Source organism: Podarcis gaigeae (genome assembly GCF_964106915.1).
Source record: "Podarcis gaigeae genome assembly, chromosome: Z".
NCBI classification, from domain to species: Eukaryota; Metazoa; Chordata; class Lepidosauria; order Squamata; family Lacertidae; genus Podarcis; species Podarcis gaigeae.
This window is the reverse complement of record NC_139691.1, coordinates 33,065,319-33,083,464: the sequence shown is the minus strand read 5'-3', so window position 1 is coordinate 33,083,464 and position 18,146 is coordinate 33,065,319. Positions and strand designations below refer to the sequence as shown.

General features: G+C 51.8%; 1 protein-coding gene across 10 annotated transcripts in view; it reads right to left on the bottom strand.

Annotated features, from left to right (window-relative positions):
* Positions 1-390: 390 nt before the first annotated feature.
* Positions 391-18,146, bottom strand: part of BCORL1 (BCL6 corepressor like 1) — a 30,695-nt gene continuing 12,939 nt past the window's right edge. For 8 of the 10 annotated variants that reach the window (XM_083722032.1, XM_083722036.1, XM_083722035.1 and 5 more), the window contains 11 exons: positions 14,265-16,667; positions 12,685-12,823; positions 11,709-11,789; positions 10,856-11,266; positions 8,826-9,046; positions 7,798-8,004; positions 7,527-7,693; positions 6,433-6,578; positions 5,290-5,367; positions 3,387-3,540; positions 391-1,990 (listed from right to left, as the gene is read on the bottom strand). In XM_083722032.1, the coding sequence (XP_083578158.1) occupies positions 1,708-1,990; positions 3,387-3,540; positions 5,290-5,367; positions 6,433-6,578; positions 7,527-7,693; positions 7,798-8,004; positions 8,826-9,046; positions 10,856-11,266; positions 11,709-11,789; positions 12,685-12,823; positions 14,265-16,667 (4,290 nt within the window). In that variant the 3' untranslated portion in view covers positions 391-1,707. The remainder of the gene's footprint in view (positions 1,991-3,386; positions 3,541-5,289; positions 5,368-6,432; positions 6,579-7,526; positions 7,694-7,797; positions 8,005-8,825; positions 9,047-10,855; positions 11,267-11,708; positions 11,790-12,684; positions 12,824-14,264; positions 16,668-18,146) is intronic. The other 2 variants (XM_083722037.1, XM_083722038.1) reach the window with 2 other exon arrangements.

The window sequence follows — 18,146 nt, the reverse complement described above, 5'->3', positions numbered from 1 at the left end:
AACAGTATCGGTGCCAAAATCCATCTCCCTTCCTTGCTGATCTTGGTTTACTGGCCCGTACTGGGACTAAGAGCCCAGCGCTCTCTTCCCCCAACCAGCAACAGCTTGCTTTGTCCTGGGAGGGATGGCAAGAAACTGTTTTCAAAAGTCAACTGTTATTGTACAGGTAAGCATCAAGTGGAAGTTGTTAACAGCCTTCTTTGGTCTGCACAGCTCACTGCCAAAAATGGGTGGAAGAGGCAGCCATTATGGCATATAGATAACACTTATTTTCCCCTTGGAGAAGAAGTGCTTCTGTGATGGGGCTGCTTCCCCCCCCACCCCCGCCCTGCCCACCAGGCTTCAGAAGTAAGAGAGGCCGGACCCAAAAGACGAGGCAGGAGACTGAGGCCCTGATGCAGGTTTTTCTGTACATAAGTGTTTTTGACACCAAAGCGTTGCTTAAAACAAATCAGAAGAAGAAGAAAAAGCAGCAGCTGCAGCACTCGCCCCAAAGGCCCAAAGCCTTGGTGGAAAAAAGAGATGGGGGCGGAGAGAAGGGAACGCTGTTTGCTTTTTCCAAGGAAGGGGGCCAGTAGAGGCAGCCTGCTTGCAAAACAGGGGCTGTGCAAGGAAATGCAGCTTCCCGAGTGGGAAGGGGGGGGGGGGGAACACAACACAAAAGAACAAAAATGTCACCACCCAAAAAATAATAAGAGATTGCCCAGTCCTTGTTAGCACCTGTACAATAAAACTGTACCACACCCCCCCACCCCCTACCCTCCAAATGATCCTCTCTCTCTCTCTGCTGCCCCCACCCCATTGAAGACCGTACTGCCTTGCCCGCAGAACTGATTGAACAAGGATGAAATTATAAAGAGGGAGTGGGGGGCAAATAAAATAGCTGAGATCACCAGGTGCCTTGGCTGTATAATAATTCTGTTTCGAAAAGTGGCTGGACATCAGAAACTAAATAATATGATAAAAAGGGCAGGGAGGGAAATGCACCCAACCAGGGGTGCTAACTTGAATAAAGTACTGGGGGGGGGGGGAGGTGTCGCCTTGCTTAGCTGCTCACAAGACCTGATGACCGCACACCATCTGAATGGTTATGCTCCTCAACTCTGGGGGGCCCTGGCCCCTCAAATATTTTATTGTGGAGGCTGAAGGTTGGCTCCTACTGTAGCTGGGTGTCTCTAAAACAGAGAGGAGAGAAGAAACAATAGCTTCCCTCTCGCTATTTTGTAGAGGAGAGGAGAAACGAATCCCCAGCTTAGTCACTCGGGGGAATCCCAGAGGCGATGGTGGCTGCAGGAAGTTGTCCCCTGTCTCTCCACTCACCCCCCCCTTCCCCGAATCACAGTGATACAGACTTAGCAAGAACAAAAAAGAAAAAGAACACCACAAATTAAATACTAATTTAAATAAATACTCTGGTAGAGCTTGGGGGTGGGGAAAGAGATGCAGTTCCATGGAGAGGCTTCCGAACCACCGAGGCCCTGCAGCAGGTGAACGAGTGCAGAGTCCAGGGCACAGGGGACGGCAGCTTCCTACCCCCGGGGTGGGTGGGAAGGTAGGAGGGCAGGCGGTGAGCACCCGTTGCAGTTCGTCAGGGAGGACCAGGCAGACAGAAGCCCTGCCCGCGAGAAGGCCACCTTCTCTCCTTGGTCCAGATTATTGCCTCGCAGTGCAGTCCGACGCTGACAGAGGGGAATGCCCAGCCCCCCGTCAGCTGCTCCAGGCCTCCAACATCACCTCCGAGCCCAGCAGCCGAGCCAGCTCCGGCTCGTGGCGTACCAGCTCCACCGTCTCTGCAGTGCCCAGAGCCAAGGGGGGCGCCATGTGCGCCTGAATTTCTTCCGGGGCCAGCACCTGGCTCAACGACACCTGGCGCTGGAACTCCACCTTGGGCAGGGTGGTCACCTCGAAGTGTGGGAAGCGGGCCTGAAAGATGCGGGACGAGAGCTTCAGCCGCTTCAGCACGTCCGAGAAGAGGAACCAGTTGCAGGGCCTGGGCAAAGGGGAGAAGTGCGGTGGTCAGTAGGGACATGCTCTCTGTGCCCATCCCTCCCTGTTCTCCATTTCACCCTCCCACCCCCACAGTCAATGTTCTAAAAGCTGAAATGCAAGGGTTGAAACCTACCCATAAGCGACACCATCCCATCTTGACGGAAGCCCTTTTTCCCCATATGTTGCTGGATCGCAACTGCCATTATTCTTCCCACTGGCCAAACTGGCTGGGGCCAACAGGAGTTGGAGCTCAATGACATGTGGAAGGGCCACATGTTCCCTATCCCTAATGTACTCAGAGCAACTGCACTATCTTCTAGTGCCGTGTTTCCCCAAACGTGGGTATGCAGCTGTTTTGGGGCTATGATTCCCATCATCCCTGACCACTGGTCCTGTTAGCTAGGGATGATGTGAGTTGTGGTCTGAAAACAGCTGGAGACCCAAGTTTGGGAAACACTGTTCGAGTGTTTTTATTTAAAAAGTGCTCACGCTGCAACTCCACGCAACCTCTCTCCCCAGCCGTTAGCGCCCACCTCACATCACCCAGGGCCACAACTGCCTGGTGCAAGTAAGTGAAAAGGATGGTAGTGCTTTGTTTTTGAAGATCATGCTTCTAACCCTCATGGGTGCCCATTATGCTTGAATACACTGCAGCCTGCCCCTACTGACATCTCAGCAGTTGGCTGGGCAGAGGAGGGGGGAGGCAGGACTTGGGTCATGTAGTAGGACTTCTGGGTAGCTCGTCTCTGTGCTGTGCGGCCCTCCCCCACCTCTCCCCCAGCTTCTGCCTAATAAAAATCAGAACCAATGATGCAAAAGCACAAGACCTTCTGAGATCTGCTTCCTTTGCATCCCTTATCTGGGTCACAGCATTGTAACGACGGCAGCACCGGCAGTTTGGAATGGTGCTTTTGCAGATGCAGGATCTTGGCCACGACCCTACCTGCCCCCACCCCCGTCCTTTTGGAACCACAGAGCTCCCACCACTTCCACGCTTAATATGCAGAATAGGCATCACATACCCCCCCCCCACCACAGAACCTGCTATTTTGTCATGGTTTGCCAATCTCTCATTTGTCACAGCAGGCTCTCTGAATGCCCCTCCCCTCCTTGAGCAGCTGGCAAAACCTTGCTGTGCCTGTGTGAGCTGGAGAAGGAAAGGGAAAGTTGACTTGCAAGCCAATGCACGTCTCGCTCATCCTTTCTCCAAGGCTCTCAAAAGCTGTTGTCTGCCACAGACCCGTCCTTCAGTCCCTCCTGCTCACCACCTTCCAATGACACTGGTCTTTGGACTTCAGGGCTCCTCTTTCTCCCAGGGAGTAGTGGGGTGGTACCATTTAGCCCGTTCTCACAAGCTCCCAAAGCTTTCCCAACAAGGAGATGCTGGCACTACTCACCCCCGGGAGACAGACACTTCCAGGTTGTAGCAGGGGAGCAGCGGCTTGTCGGAGAACTCAAACATGAGGTGGTCCGAGCCCTGCTCATCTTCCTCCTGATCAGAGCTCCCGGGAGGGTTGAGCAGAAGGTCACAGCCGATTTTATCTTTCCCCTCTGAAACAAGGGATACGGGAAATGGAGGAGGAGAGGGAGGTGAGCGAGGGGAAGCGCCACGGGCTCAAAGAACTCTGCACGCACAGCCTTGCTCCCTAGCCTTCCCTGTGCCCAGTTCACTTGCTGGACAGCCATCGCCATAGCAACCCAACCACAGGCTGCAAAAGAAGCCCAGCATGGAGATGCCTGGAGGAACAGCTGGCAGAAGCCAATAGAAATTTAGAGACCACTATGAGGCTGTGTTACGCTGCAATGCTGCAGAAGTGCAGAAGGCTCAGGCTGGGTGAGGAATGTAGCTCTGCAAGAATGACAGCTCCTGTTTGGAAAAACCCCATGCATCTAGCCTTTTTAGGTGCAGAGAAACATCTGGCAGTGCAAGTAAGCTGGGTCTCCTGATGTTTCAGAAGTCAGAATGTAAGATTTCCAGTGGTTGGGGTGCATAGCCCATCAGCCCCTCCCAGGATCAGCAAAGGTAGAATAAATGACAGACAAAAAAACCCCCAAACAGTGGAATAGGTTGTGCATAATAAGGGAACTTATGCACAGTGCTCAATCCTTGTCCTTTAGAGCTATCTTCTCCAATGTGGTGCCCTCCAGTTGTTTTTAGACTACAACTCCCATTACTCATGACTGTCAGCAGTGCTGGCTGGGGTTGATGGGAGCTGGGATCATGCAGCATCTAGAAGGCACCAGGTGAGGGGAGGCTACTTTCAGCAGGCACAAAATTCAACTCTTCTGGACTGCAGGGATGCAAAAATGCTGGGTTCCTCTTTCCCACATTTAAACAGAGAATACAAACAGTCCTAGATACATACAGTGGTACCTCAGGTTAAGTACTTAATTCGTTCCGGAGGTCCGTTCTTAACCTGAAACTGTTCTTAACCTGAGGCACCACTTTGGCTAATGGGGCCTCTTGCTGCTGCCGTGCCGCCGGAGCCCAATTTCTGTTCTTATCCTGAAGCAAAGTTCTTAACTTGAAGCACTATTTCTGGGTTAGCGGAGTGTGTAACCTGAAGCGTATGTAACCTGAAGCATATGTAACCCAAGGTACCACTGTACTGCCTCTCATTTCCCCACTCTCTCCACTCTCAGGATGGGAGAGGCCAACTTCCTCAGGCACAGGAGCAGCAGGTTATTTTCTCCCACAGAGAATGGCTGGAATTCTGACACAAGGTACCCCAAAAGTCACCCATCTCTTGCTGCCTACTGCTTGCCCAGAGCTGCCACTACGGCAAGGACAGGAAACCTGTGGCCCTCCAGATGTTGCTGGACTCCCAACTCCCATCAGTCCAAGCAAATGGTTAGGGATGACGGAAGAGGAAGTCAAGCAGCACCTGGAAGGCCACAGGTTCCCTATCCCTGCCTAGGCTGAAGAAGGGAAGGCACCAGCAAAGGAACAAAGAACGGAGGAAACATCCCAAGGTGCGCTTGTGAGACCAACATGTGTTGAGCTTGAAGGCTCTTCCACAGGGGCAACCAAACCGGTTTCTTCAAAGGGCAGTAACTGGGCAAAATCACCCAGCTTTTGAAGAAAATGGTTCAAACACATCTTTGAAGATCTTTCTCCTCCACTCAGGAGCAAGTGGTTTCAGACCAAAAGACAGAGTGCTTGGGAAACAAATCAAAAAATGCCCTGCACTTCAATCCCTTGCGCCAAACATCCTGCCTCTAAGGATGGAGGGAAGCCGACCAGCTCCACTACTTGTTGTTCCAGGGAGCAGGGAAAAGAGGTAGGTGGGGTCTACTCACCTACTATAGTGCTGCTGTAAAAATCCCAGGCTGTATGTGGGTCCCCTTCAGCTCGACCCTGCAGATCCAAGAGGTAATCTGCAAGAAGATAAAATGGAATAAAGGAAGCTGAGACATCAATGTGTTTTCGGGTGCTTGAGTAAGGTGGCGGACTTTTTGACCTGGTGTGCCAGATATTTTATCTCTCCCCATCATTGTGTCTGAACTTTTACAGGTAGGCAGAGGCAACCCATCTGCCATCGGGTGACCATTAAGTAGGCAATCTTGCTCACCTGTTTAAGTTAACTTGTGGAAGGAAAAAGTCACCAGGAAGCAGTAAGGAGCAGAACTGAACTCTCTCTCATCAGGTGATGGGAGGGCACTTAAAATACTGATGCTTTGGCTGAGCATACCAGCTCCATGTGGGGAACAGGCAGGCACAGCCCATCAGCTGATTTCACCCACCCATCAAAGTGATGTCAGGTGACTGACCAGAGAGGGCACAGTTTAAGGGAAATGGCCTCATGGGCCAAACTGGACCCAAAATTGGCCTGCAGGATGAAGGTTCCACAATCCTTGCCATAAAAACTGATTAAAGCAGGGTTTCCCAAACTTGTGCCTCCAGCTGTCGTTGGACTACAACTCCCATCACCCCAAGCTAGTAGGAGCAGTGGTCAGGGATGATGGGAATTGTAGTCCAAAAAAAACAACTGGAGACCAAAGTTTGGGAAACCCTGGATTAAAGGCATAATTCAATGTGGATTTACCACGAAAGATTGTGATGTTATGATAAATCCACACTGAACTTTGCAAGCCTTTAATGGAGCAAAAATCTCCGTCTTTTACTCACGAGTACCTTCTAGCAATATTCATGTAGGATTCTAGTCTAAAGTTTTCAAGGTAGAGCCCTCCAACATGAATCCGTCCAAAGCCCTCCTTAGAGGGAAAACTATGCACCAGAATCAACCCAAAGAAACATGCATATATCCTGCAGAATGATGTCCTTTAGTGCAAATCAGGCACTTTCCCTGCAAAACCCATGTGCATTTTCGACTGCAGAAACGCACACGTCATATCTAGTATCCAATGACTGGGGTGGGGGGGGTGGTGTTTGTGTGCAGGGGAATAAAATTGCTGCCTTACCTTTGACAAAAGGTAACTTACCATTAAGGAAATTTTTCATGTTTTCGCTGCTGGCCAGCTTCAGGGCAGTCTGCCCCGAATATGTAGCCAGGGTTGGGTCAGCACCGTAAGACAGCAGGAGCCACATGATCTCCAAGTTGTCATTTGCTGCAGCGTCATGGACGGGCCTGCCAAGAGACAAAGAGTTTTAAATCGGATTTCACAGAGTCAAAAGGGATCACCCATTCCTCCCTGGCCTTCCCCATAGGCCAGCCATCAGGGAACCCTAAGGAACCTGCAAGGGACCCTACCCCTCCTGTTTGCCTTTGTGAAGTGTTGTGTACTCAGCATCTGCTTGCCTACAAGAGGTTCCAGGTTCAATCCCTAGGAGCTTCTGGTAGGGCTGGGAGAGACTCGTCTGAAAAACCAGACAGCCTCAGCCAGCCAGTGTAAACAATATGCTGAGGTGGGTGGAAGGGCCCTGTGCTCTGCTACATATTTTAAATAGGGAGAATGAATAAAGAGAAATGTCCACTGTTGGTCTGTCCTTGGTAACTGAGCAACGACCATATTATTAATAAATAATTATCCCAAGCTGCAAGGATTTAAAGAAGTACCAGACATGACGGAGCCACAGCTCAATGGCAAAGCACATGCCTTTCAAGTACGTGGGACAACAATTTAGTCCCCGGAATTACTCGATAAAAGTTCCAGGCACCGCCACTTTGGGCTTGGGACATTGCAGAATCTCTGCCCCTCAGGGTAGGTGAGTGCATTAGACAGCCCATCCATCGCATCTTTCTCATGGGGTGCGGCCTGGACTGGACCGCTTTCAAGACCGCAGAGGGATTCCTGCTGAGCCTTCTCCCTAGCATGCTATTTTTCTACATGCAGGGATTTTTAAATAGAGAGCAGCTCCACTTCAGCAGACAGTTGAAGTTGGCAATGGAACCTGACTCCTCTGCCCTAAATCTGACACTCTTAAGTACTGCACCACAGCAGCTCTCACTGGCTTAACTCGTCAATGTTACAGATCCAGAAGCTAAAACGCGCCAAATGAGGCCCAGAGTCAGCGGACTACTTAGCCCCTGGCCAAGCCCCTGGCAACTGTGGTTCCTCAGCAGCGGTGGACTTGCCTGGTGCCATCCTGCGCACTGCAGTTCACGTTTGCACCATGCTCCAGCAAGAGCTGCAGGATGTCCACCCAGCCGCGAGCGCAGGCCTCGTGCAGGGCTGTGTAGCCTGCGTTGTCCCTGTGGTTGACATCGTTGTTTTCCTTCTGCAGGCAGTACATCACCACATCCTGGCGAAAGAACCCCCAACCAAGATTAGTAAACAATGGCAGCACTTGTCTCCTGCTGTTTATCTATCCACCACGCCACGCCCCCTGCAAGAACTGGCACCCACCTTGTAGCCAAGCCGGGCTGCTCTCTGCAGCAGTGTCTCCCCGGCATTCTTGTTCACAATCAGTCGGCGAGCTTCAGGGGGCACCGGCGGGGCTGCGGGGGACTCGGGGGCTCTTTCTGATTTGTGCTGCCGGGGCTTGTTCAACAAGCAGGGTTCCCGAGCTTTCTTTGGAGAGCGTGTCTTGGACTGGCTCAGGCGTGCCTTGGCCTTTAAAAAAAAATGGAACACAGAGAACGATTGGGGAGGAAGAAGAGTAGTGTCAGAATAGGGCAAAGCGAAGAAGAATTCTGAACCTCTAAAAAAAACCAAAAAAAGCTTGCATTCCACAAGGTCACAGTTTACATCAATAACATGTTTACTTTTGTATGCACACTCAATTCTGCTTCTGCTAGCTGTGGCGAAGGGCAGAAAATGATATGCAATATGGAAGTCCGGAAATCTCAGCAGTGTAAATCACACTCTCCAACACCACACTAGCCCAGTTTACTGGGATCTCACAGGCATCGCTCACATTTTGTTAAATCTTAAAAAAAAGAAAACTGAGACTCCCAAACGCTGAATTCGGCTCCCAGTAATCCATTCTGCCTTTGCATTGTGCACAGGAGGGCAGATCAGATTGCCAATCTGGGTTCTGAACACATACACACCTGGCTTCTGCTCTGATCATATTGAGAGCCCTTTAAAATAAAATGAAAAATGCTGGCAGATCCTATGAAGTGAGGGAGCAGCTGTACACCAGGATGAGACTCTTTGTTATGCTTAAATTAATACTGTTGACAACAGGCCCTTCAGCTCCCTCCCACCCCAGCCAGGAGGGTTATGGGTTGCCCATCCTTGGTATGCAATACCAAGTGGCAACTTCCCAAGGCCCCAGGCAACCGAGATAAGTTCCCAGCAAGTGCTAGCTAAACCTTTTAACTGGCAATTGAACCTGGTTTTGTAGCTCAGACTCCCACAGAGCCCTGGGTGCAGCACCCGTCTGACCCTATCCCGAAATCAACTCCAGCACCTCCTAAGCAATACTGTACCTTCCCCTCTTCACAGATGCCTGAGAGGTGTTTGGTTTTGCATTTGCGTTTCCCGGAAGGTTTCTCTAGCACATCCTGGATGGGAGCCGAGTCGGGGTGATCCAAGAGGAATCCGTTGTGGAAGTCCAGGTGTCCTTGGAGGGTTGGAGAAAGCCTGCTCCTCAAACACAGGTCTGAGCCTTTGCTTGGCACAGCATCCTTGTGCTTTCGGTACCTGAAGTCTGCAAGGCAAGCCAGAGGAGGATTAAAGAGAACAAAGGAGGCTCAAATGCACACATCCCTCTGAAGCCCTTCCGGGAGGGCTCAGAATCAGCTCCCGAACATGCAAACAGAAGTGGGGAGTAGAAAAAGAAAGGAACAGCAGAGGTTTCAGAGCAAGCTTCTTGGTTGCTCCCCTTGCAGACCATCAGCCAGCCGTGGGTACGTCAGAGGAAGCTGTCCAGTATCCTCAGTCTATGGAGTGCTGCTAAGCAACTGCTCCACTTCCGCACCTATTTCCCTAGCCCCCTTCTATTCTGAGCCACTGCCACATTACCGCGGCAGCGAGTTCCGTAGCTTTATTGCATTTATTATTATGCCACCGACGTACATGATCCTTTGCTAACAACTTGAAAGGAAGATGGGCCAGAGGGCCAGAGAACTGCAAAAGCAAAGGATTCTGGGAAACTGATACCTTTGACCAGAAGCAAAGAATTAGCATATAAACGAGGACGAAGAGAGAAGCAGACTGGTGGACGGACCCAACACTGGCAGCACACGCCGTTAGATACACTGCAGACGTCCACAATCGCCCCAAAGGGAAGCTGTGCTTGAAGTTCTACGTAGTTTCCTCCTGCTTAATGAGCTTTCCCACAATACATGTGGCCCAGTCCTCCCTTAAGGCTTCCAGGCCTTTAAGCTCTTCGCAAAGCACTCCGCAGCTTTTTCCACCCCTGCTAGCAAAGCCCAAGCCGAAGCAGCCGCCCCCTGGTGGCTACCGCAGCTGGCAAGCTGGACAGTTGTGCCTTGCTCCGTGCCACTACGGAAGACTTGTCCTCACTCAGGCTGAAGAGGGACGCCTTCCTGCAGCCGACAGAGGGATTAATTTGGCAAGCCTGCAAGAGCAATTGTCCCTCTTCTTTCCAATGGCCTAAAAGGGTTTTGTTTTTGTTTTTGTTTCTTAAAAAAAGATGCCAGAAAGGAGAGGGACAATTGCTTGTTATTTCCTCTCTGGTAAAGCACTGCCTTTTAAATTCTAGGGAGGAGACGGCTGCAGCATAAGTTGTTCAAAGGGCACTCCACAGACTTAACAGCCGTTCAGCAACAAATAAGCAGGCTAAGACGCTGGCGAGGTCTATTTTGGACAACCTCTAGGGAAGTGAAGTTGGATGGGTATCCACCAGGGGTGCTTCAGGCACAGGCAGAGCTGTGTGCAGTTTGTGCAGCACTTAGTGTAGGATGACAAACTTCAGACTGCACCACATGGTTCAAAATGCATGGTCAATGCTTGGCAAAACCTCAGAAGACCCGAGGAAGGGAGACCGCCAGTCCCAGGTTCACACTGTTTCCATGGGCTATTACTACTGCACATGCACAGAAACATGGTGGGCAAACTAAGAGTGATGGCAACCACTGTCAGCAGTGGGGGCACACAGGATGAACGATGTTTCCCTCTCCGCCCTTTACAACCCTCCCAGTCACAGGTACTGGCATGGACTGGCTCAGCCCACAAATTTGTGTTTTTTATTTACCAGCCTGCCCCACGGCCAGCAAGAAACATGGGCTACGCTTTCTTTAAGAATTGCATTCTGCCAAGCAGGTTGGCAGAGGAGAGGCAGAAAGGTCCATGCCTCCTTTGCAAGCCCACTCACTCGCCTGCATGGGATTCCTGGTTGCCCATGGCGACTAAGTGAACTGTTAAATGTGAAGCTGCCACAGGACCAAGTAACACTAGCCTGACAGCGCAGAAGTTGCACCAAGGGCTGCCACCTTGAGGATCCCTGCCCTGCAGCCATGCCCTGTGCCCGTTCCCGGTGGCTCCCCTTCGCTACCTGCTTTCATTTTCCGCCGCTTATGGCAACAGCTCATGTGCTCCTCTTTCTCCCGCTCTATCAAGTACTCTCCAGTCTGGTACTTCCAGCTTTTCTGCCTCCTCCTCTTCTTCCTCTTGATGTGGCCGCTCTCCTCCTCCGCCTCCTTGCGGCTCCACAGCTGCCGAGTGGCATCCACTTGCCACGGCATCCCCTGACTCTTGCGCGAGTGGAAACTGCTCTTCTCTGACCGTGACCGCTCTCCGTCTTTGCAGCTGGAGTGGGGGGAGAGGCGGTGGGATTTTCTCAGCCTGCGATGCCTCAGGGCAAGCTCATCCTCTCCCTCGACATTCTCCTCTTCCTCTTCCACCGGTGGTTGAATCTCCTGGCCACACTCCTCCAACATGTTAACAGAAGAGCCTCCCATGCTTCCTACAGGAAGAAGGAAAGGAAAGGACCCCCTCGCTCTTCAATCAGAATTAAGCACTACACCTCGGGATCTCAGCTTTAGCAACAGCTCCCTCTTTCGTGCCCAATTTTCCCTCTCGGAATCCCCTAATATATAATTCTTTTCACAAGCAACAACAACAAAACAATTAGCAAATCCAGATGCTGATTTTTCTTCAAAGTTCACTCTGAGGAAGAGACCTGTGCAACTCGAAAACCTGCACACTTGGTTTCAAAATTAAATTGACCCAAAGTACAGATATTGCTTGTCTCTTTCTGCATGGTTGTTTAGGGACTGGGGGACCGAGGCAGCTAAGCTAAGAAGATTTCACACAACACACAAGCATATGTTTCAGACGGACCACAACCCCCTGAAAAAAAGCCAGGTTCCCCCCCCCCCCCCAGGTTGAAAGAATCAGCCACTCACCTGTCTGGCTGCGTGTGCGGCTGCTCAGCACCACAGGAATGAAGTCCCGGAAACTGTTCTTTGATTTCTTCTCAACAAAAGCTGAGGATTGTTTGGTTGGGGGGAAAGAAGAGAAAAAAGAAGAGAGCTCTGAAAACTAAACTGCCATCTGGAAAAATACAACTATTGGTCCAGGGAAGCTGTGCATCCTCCGTCCTGCCCCCATCCCCAGAGGAGATCTTAGCCACAAGCAGACGTGAAGCTGGGAAAGTGAGCCCACAAACCCAAAAGGGGGTGTTCAGACACACAACTCAAGATTAGGGGAAAACAGATCAAACTGTGCATGGGTTCAGTCGTTCAGTCTGCTCTGTCCCACTTCCACATTAATTGGAAAATATGCTTTAAAATCTTCATTTCTATCCCGCCCTTCCCGCCCACATAAAATACACATTTAAAACGTATTTTGGTACCCCCCCAAATCTTTTTTTTTTTTTTTTTTAGTATTGCAAAATTTGATCAGGTGCAAAACCCAAAGGACAGTTGTGTTCTGATTTGCATTAACAGCTTGTACCCTCATGCCCAGCTCAACAGGCAAGTAGCCCTGCCGTGGTTGCACAAACAAAAACTGAGGTAGAGGAAATTGCAATAAAACAAAGTAAAAACCTGCATCTAAGTTGTCTAATAGGCTTGATGTTTGTTAAACCTTTGCTTACACGTATTTTGCTTCCTCACAAAAAAGGAAAATGCTAGGCACGCTAGTGTATTTTAAGGGAGCAAGCCAGAAATTCAGAGAACGGGCCTCATATACCCCAGAGAGGATGGACAGAAACCCCTCACACTGCAGGTAGCAGCTCTGCCCATTTCAATCCCTCTCTCAAGAGGTAGGGCAAAGATGGGCTGTACTCAGCAGAGCAACCCCCAGCGTAAGAGAGTCTTCCATGGATGTCGGACACTTTTAGGAAAGGTAATCGCCAGAGCCCAGACCCGGCTCCTGTACCTTCTTCGCAGCTGTGCCCATGATGCCCTGGAGATGCCTTCCGGCGCTTGCGCTTGGCACGGGGGCTGCCATGCTCCTTCGTGGAGCCCGACCGGCTCTCCTGCTTGCTGACCTCATGGGAGCTGTGGTACTTCTGCCACTGTGGACACAGAAGAGACACACTGGCGGTGAGAGGAAGCGAGAGGTCTTTGCCAGGTTTGTTCCATGTTATTCTTTTTTTCCACGTTTGTACCCCACACCTCCAGCGCTCCCATGTCCCCAGGGCTGCTTGCAAATGAAATGAAACTTCAGAAATACAACACAAGGCAGAATAAAACTCTGGAGCTGGAATGCTAGGGAGATCCAGCAGATTTTTAAAAGGCACAGCAATAAAAACCACTACCCCAATCTGCTTAGCAGGTAAAAAAATAAATAAATAAAATTAAAACCTGGAAAAGTGGAAAAGGTCTTAGCTCGTGATGAAATGACATCAAATCAAATCAGGTGCCGTGTGTGTGTGTGTGTGTGTGTGTGTGTGTGTGTGTGTAGGAATACCTGAAAAGGTCTCTCACTGCCCTTATTGCCATTCACTTAGCCTTTGAAGGGCAGGTCACCTCAGAAAGGCTACAGAAGTGAACTTCAGTCACAGTGGTATGGAGGAAGACAGTCTAAGAGGTAATCTGCGTTCCAAGCCATGCAAGAGCATTAAAATGATCAGCACGGGGCACTTTGAACTGAACTCTGAAAGGAAACAGCAGCCAGGCCGTGGCTTCTTAATGGCTGCGTCTCAATCAAGCAGCTGCTGGCAACAGGGCATGCACTTGGGGCAATTAAAACAGACTTGCCCTAAGCCATATGACACAGCCAAGAGCCTCTGAGCCTCTTCTGACGTCACATGGTCCATCTAGCTGCACGAAGAAACCTCTGACGCAAGTAAAGTCAAACCCAGGGAAAAGCCCAAGGCATTCTGACAAGGCTGGAACCACCAGACAAAACTAGAAACGCTTCCAAGACCACATCTGGGATTCACACATCAGCCTCACCTCCAACTAGTGTGTTACACAGAGATTCAACCTGGCTACAGTTTTTTAGAGGACAAACTACATTTTAAAATGTAACATCAGAGGCATTTTGTCATGTAATTATTTTCCCTGGATCCATTCTGTCTGTTAGCTAAGATTCAGCGAAAATAAGAAACTGAATAAAAAAAAAACCAACGAGGACATTCGTTTAACAATGGACACTGATCCTATAGTGCTCTCGTGCATCAAGCAAGCACTTCTCACGAGGGAGAGTCACAAAATAATTTAAGATGCACAGTGTTATCACATGAAATTCCTGGTTCTGTCTGCTGTCCAGGCAAGATTCTCTCCTTCCTGTAGTATTGGAAGCAGCTCTGCAGGAACTCCATCAGCACTACAGGAGCTTACTTGCAACATCTTCCAATCCTAGTTCATCTTTTTCCTTGTCCTCAGCAAGAGATTAGTCCTCCCTGAGGACTCCCAAACCCTCAGCCCAATCTCACCCTTGCCACCCCTCAGGTGCTGCTCCAGGAAACGCTGGGTGTGAGCCCTGTTTTCACATCAGGGCAACTCACTCACCTTGCGGCTGTGCAGGTTCTGGCTGTCCGATTTGCAGGGAGCCTGAGATTCCTCACTGCCCCTGCACTTCTGCTTCTTGTGGGTCAGGCGGTCTGGCCCGTCATGCTGCCGCTTGGACTTGCAGGGGAAGCCCTCCTCCACTTTGATGTGGGCCACCCCCTTGAGCTTGGCTTTCGGAGGGCTTCTTGAGGCAGCCCCAGCATGCAGACAAGTGGTGGAGGTGATCAGCACCTCTGGCTCCACCCGTTCCTTCTTCACGCGGCTGAGATCAACCTGGTGCACACTGCGGAGGGTGACTTCTGCCGCCGGCTGATCCCGAGATGCGTTGCTGCACTTCCGGTCCTTGCGCTTGCTCCCTGGGAGAGGCGTCTCAGAGGTCGTCCGCACGCTTGGCTGGCTGGCTAAGGAAAGGCCGTGAGATAGGTAGGCGGTCAAGACCTGGTTTTTAGGCTTGGCGTCCCCGGGGCGCTTGCGGCTGCAGCCCTCTGGGGGAGCTTTGGGCTGCGTGGTGGCCTCTGCTGCCAAGTCAGCCTCGAGTCTGTCGGAGTCGTATTTTGGGATGAGACCCTCGGAGCCCCTTGCGTCTGGGAGGCTGGTCTGAAGAGCTGGTGAGATGCACAAAGGGCTGGCTGTGTTTGGCAAGGCTGCCTTACAACCCTTGCCCTGAGAGGGGGCTTCGGGGGGCTTCTGGACCACAGCGGAGGACTCTATCGGCTGCACACCAGGGAACGTGGCCAGCTCGCCTGCGCCAGCTGGCTTGCAGGGGGCAACTTGATTCGGGCACAGCTGCCCGGCTGCCGAGATGCCGATGGAAAGCAGAGGGCCCTGATGATAAGGCGACCACCCCACGGGCAGTAGCTGGGGGCTGGCAGGCTTCCCGTTGACTGAGCACCGAGGGTAAACACTTCCCTGGCTGGGGCTCCAAATGGCAAGCTCCTTTGAAGGGTGCAACTGGGCCCCTGGGACACCCCGGAGCGGCCTTGCGGGGTCAGGAGGCCCCTCTCCACCACTCTTCTTCCCAGGAGGCAGCCCACCACTGCGAGGCTCTCCCTGGTCAACAATGGAAATGAGCTCTTGCTTGGCGAGATGGCGGGAGTCCCTGCCAAGGCCAGGCCCGGAATCCTTGCCCAGCAGCACGGAAGCTGGGACTGGGTTGGCCACCCCAACGTAGGTGCCTGGGATGGTGCTGATGAGAGCGGTCGAGTTCTTCACCCAGGAACCCTGCTCCCCGTTGCGGAGGAACTCCGGGAAGATGATGAAGGGCGAAGCGGTGCCCGGGCCGCCAATGGCCTGAGCCACCCGCTGAGGCTTGGAGAAGACCGTGGTGAGCAGTGCTTTGCCACTGGTGTGCACCGGGGTCAACACAGGCATAGGGGGCGTCTTGCGCTGGCTCGGAGGAGGCAGCTTCTGGCGGTTTGACTTGGCAGAAAGGTCAAGGGGCATCTCGCTGGATTCCGGGGAGACCATCTCACGCTCCAGCTGTGGGGGGGATTTCAGCGGGGAGATGGAGGCCAGGACGCCCGAGGGCAGCTGTTCCGGGACTGCCGGGGCCCTGGTGAGCACGCTGGCGGTGACTGACAGCGGAACAGTGCTGGCACCTGCTGCTGCCGAGGCAGGCGTGCTGGGCGAGAGGTCCGAGCCATCGACAGCAGAGGAGGGTCCAGTGACCGCAAGGGCGCTGCTCTCCCCTGACAGGGCAGGGCAGTTCAGCTGGCTTGTCTCCACAGGCGCCACTTTGGGATCTGCGGCCAAAGGCCTGGCCACGGAGAAGGCATACGGGTAAGAGCGCAGCTCTGAGGGGGCGAGAAGGCTAGGCAGGCAGGGGTCTTGTGGGAAGGAGGGTATGACAGGCAGGGCAAGGGCCGATGGGACCCCGAGCGGACTCGGAAGAGGTGGGAGGTAAACCAGGGGCTGGCTGGGGGTGAGGACTGCTCCAGGTGGGAAGGAGAGGGCCATTTTTTGCATAGCAGGGGCCTGAGAAGTGGAGAAACAGACGCTTTTCAAGGTGAAGGTGGCTGGGGCAGAGGTCAAAGTGCTGCAGCTGTTGGTGGCCGTGGCGGCGGCAGCTGTGACGGCAGCTGTCAGGGTTGTGCCAGCAGCTGGGGTGCTCTTCTCCTTTGCTGGATGCTCGCTCTCCAGAGCCTTTGGGCAAGCAGGGGAGACCCCTGCCGCCTCCTTAGCAGACGGCCGTGCACAGTCCGGGCTGCCGCTGGTCTCTGGGCTTGTGAGTCCGCCCTCCCTAACTTTGCCTGGGTTGGCATCGCCGCCCTTCAAGGCCTTCTCAGCACAGTCTGGCTCGCAGGGCTGCTCCTTAAGTGTCGGTCCGAGTTCCTCCTCCACGATGCCCTCTGCCTCAAACCCTTGGGCACTGCCGCCGCTACTCGAAACTGCCGTGAGCTCCACCTGCAGCAACGAGGGAAGGCAACTGTGTCAATAACATTATTGTATAAGCACGTTGCTGGTGTTTCACATGCAAATTAGATCAGGAATCCTAAAGCAGGTTAGAAATCAGTTTTATTGTCTTGCTAGGGAGCCAAGGCAGAGTGACTCGCCTAAGGATACCTGGAATCAACAAGGGTGACCCACACCTCCACCTGGAACGCCGGGTAAGACCCTAGCTCCCTTCAGACTGTCTCACCAAAGTAGTTTGTGCCCTGGTTATCTCTTGCTTTGACTACTGCAATGCGCTCTACATTGGGGCTACCTTTGAAGGTGACTCAGAAACTACAACTAGTCCAGAATGCAGCAGCTAGACTGGTGATTGTGAGTAGCTGCCAGGACCATATAACACCAGTCCTAAAGGATCTTCATTGGCTCCCAGTCCATTTCTGAGCACAATTCAAAGTATTGGTGTTGACTTTAAAGCCCTAAATGGCCTTGGTCCAGTATACCTGAAGGAGCATCTCCTCCTCCATCATTCAGCCCAGACACTGAAGTCGAGGGTCTTCTGGTGGTTCCCTCACTGCAAGAAGTGAAGTTACAGGGAACCAGGCAAAGCGCCTTCTCTGTAGTCGGGCCCACCCTGTGGAACACCCTCCCAGCAGATGTCAAAGAAATAAACAACTATTTGACTTTTAAAAGACATCTGGAGGCAGCCCTGCTTAGGGACGTTTTTAATTTTGATGTTTTAGTATGTTCTGATATATGCTGTAAGCCGTCCAGAGTGGCTGGGGAAATCCAGCCAGATGTGCAGGGTATAAATATTTATTATTATTATTATTATTATTATTATTATTATTATTATTATTACCACCACTTAGCAATTTCATGGCAAAGGCAAGAGCTGAACTGAGAACTGTCAGTTCATGGTTTGTTTGTTTGTTTGTTTGTTTGTTTTAATAGCCACTATGCAACATTTGTTCGAAGAAAGCAACCTAAGAATCCCTTTGCTGCTTCATCAGATCAAAGGTCCCTATTTGTCCCCAATATCTGGTGCTTGGGGACAGACTGCCTCAGCACATGGAGGTTCCATTTAGCTATCCTGGTTTAAGAAGCAGCAATATCCTTTTTGTACCAGGTTCAGATGACTGGCCCATCTGGCCCAGTACTGTCTTCTTTGACTGGCAGCAGTTTCCCAGGGTCTCAGGCAAGAGTCCTTCCTAGAACCTGCAACCTGATCCTCTGGAGTTGATGTGGATTGAGCCTGGGTCTATACACATGCAAAGCAGCTGCTCTACCTCTTGGTCAGGGGGTAAACAGCCATCAACAAATCTCTCCTTCTCCTTCATGAATGTGCATAACACCCTTTATATAAAAAAGTCACCCAAGCCCACGGCCGTCAGTCCACCCTGTGGCAGCCCATTGCATTTGAGCTGGCCAGATAATTAGCCACTTAGGCCCTCTGTATCTCGGCAAGAGCCAAAGCTTCCTCCCCTAGGTACA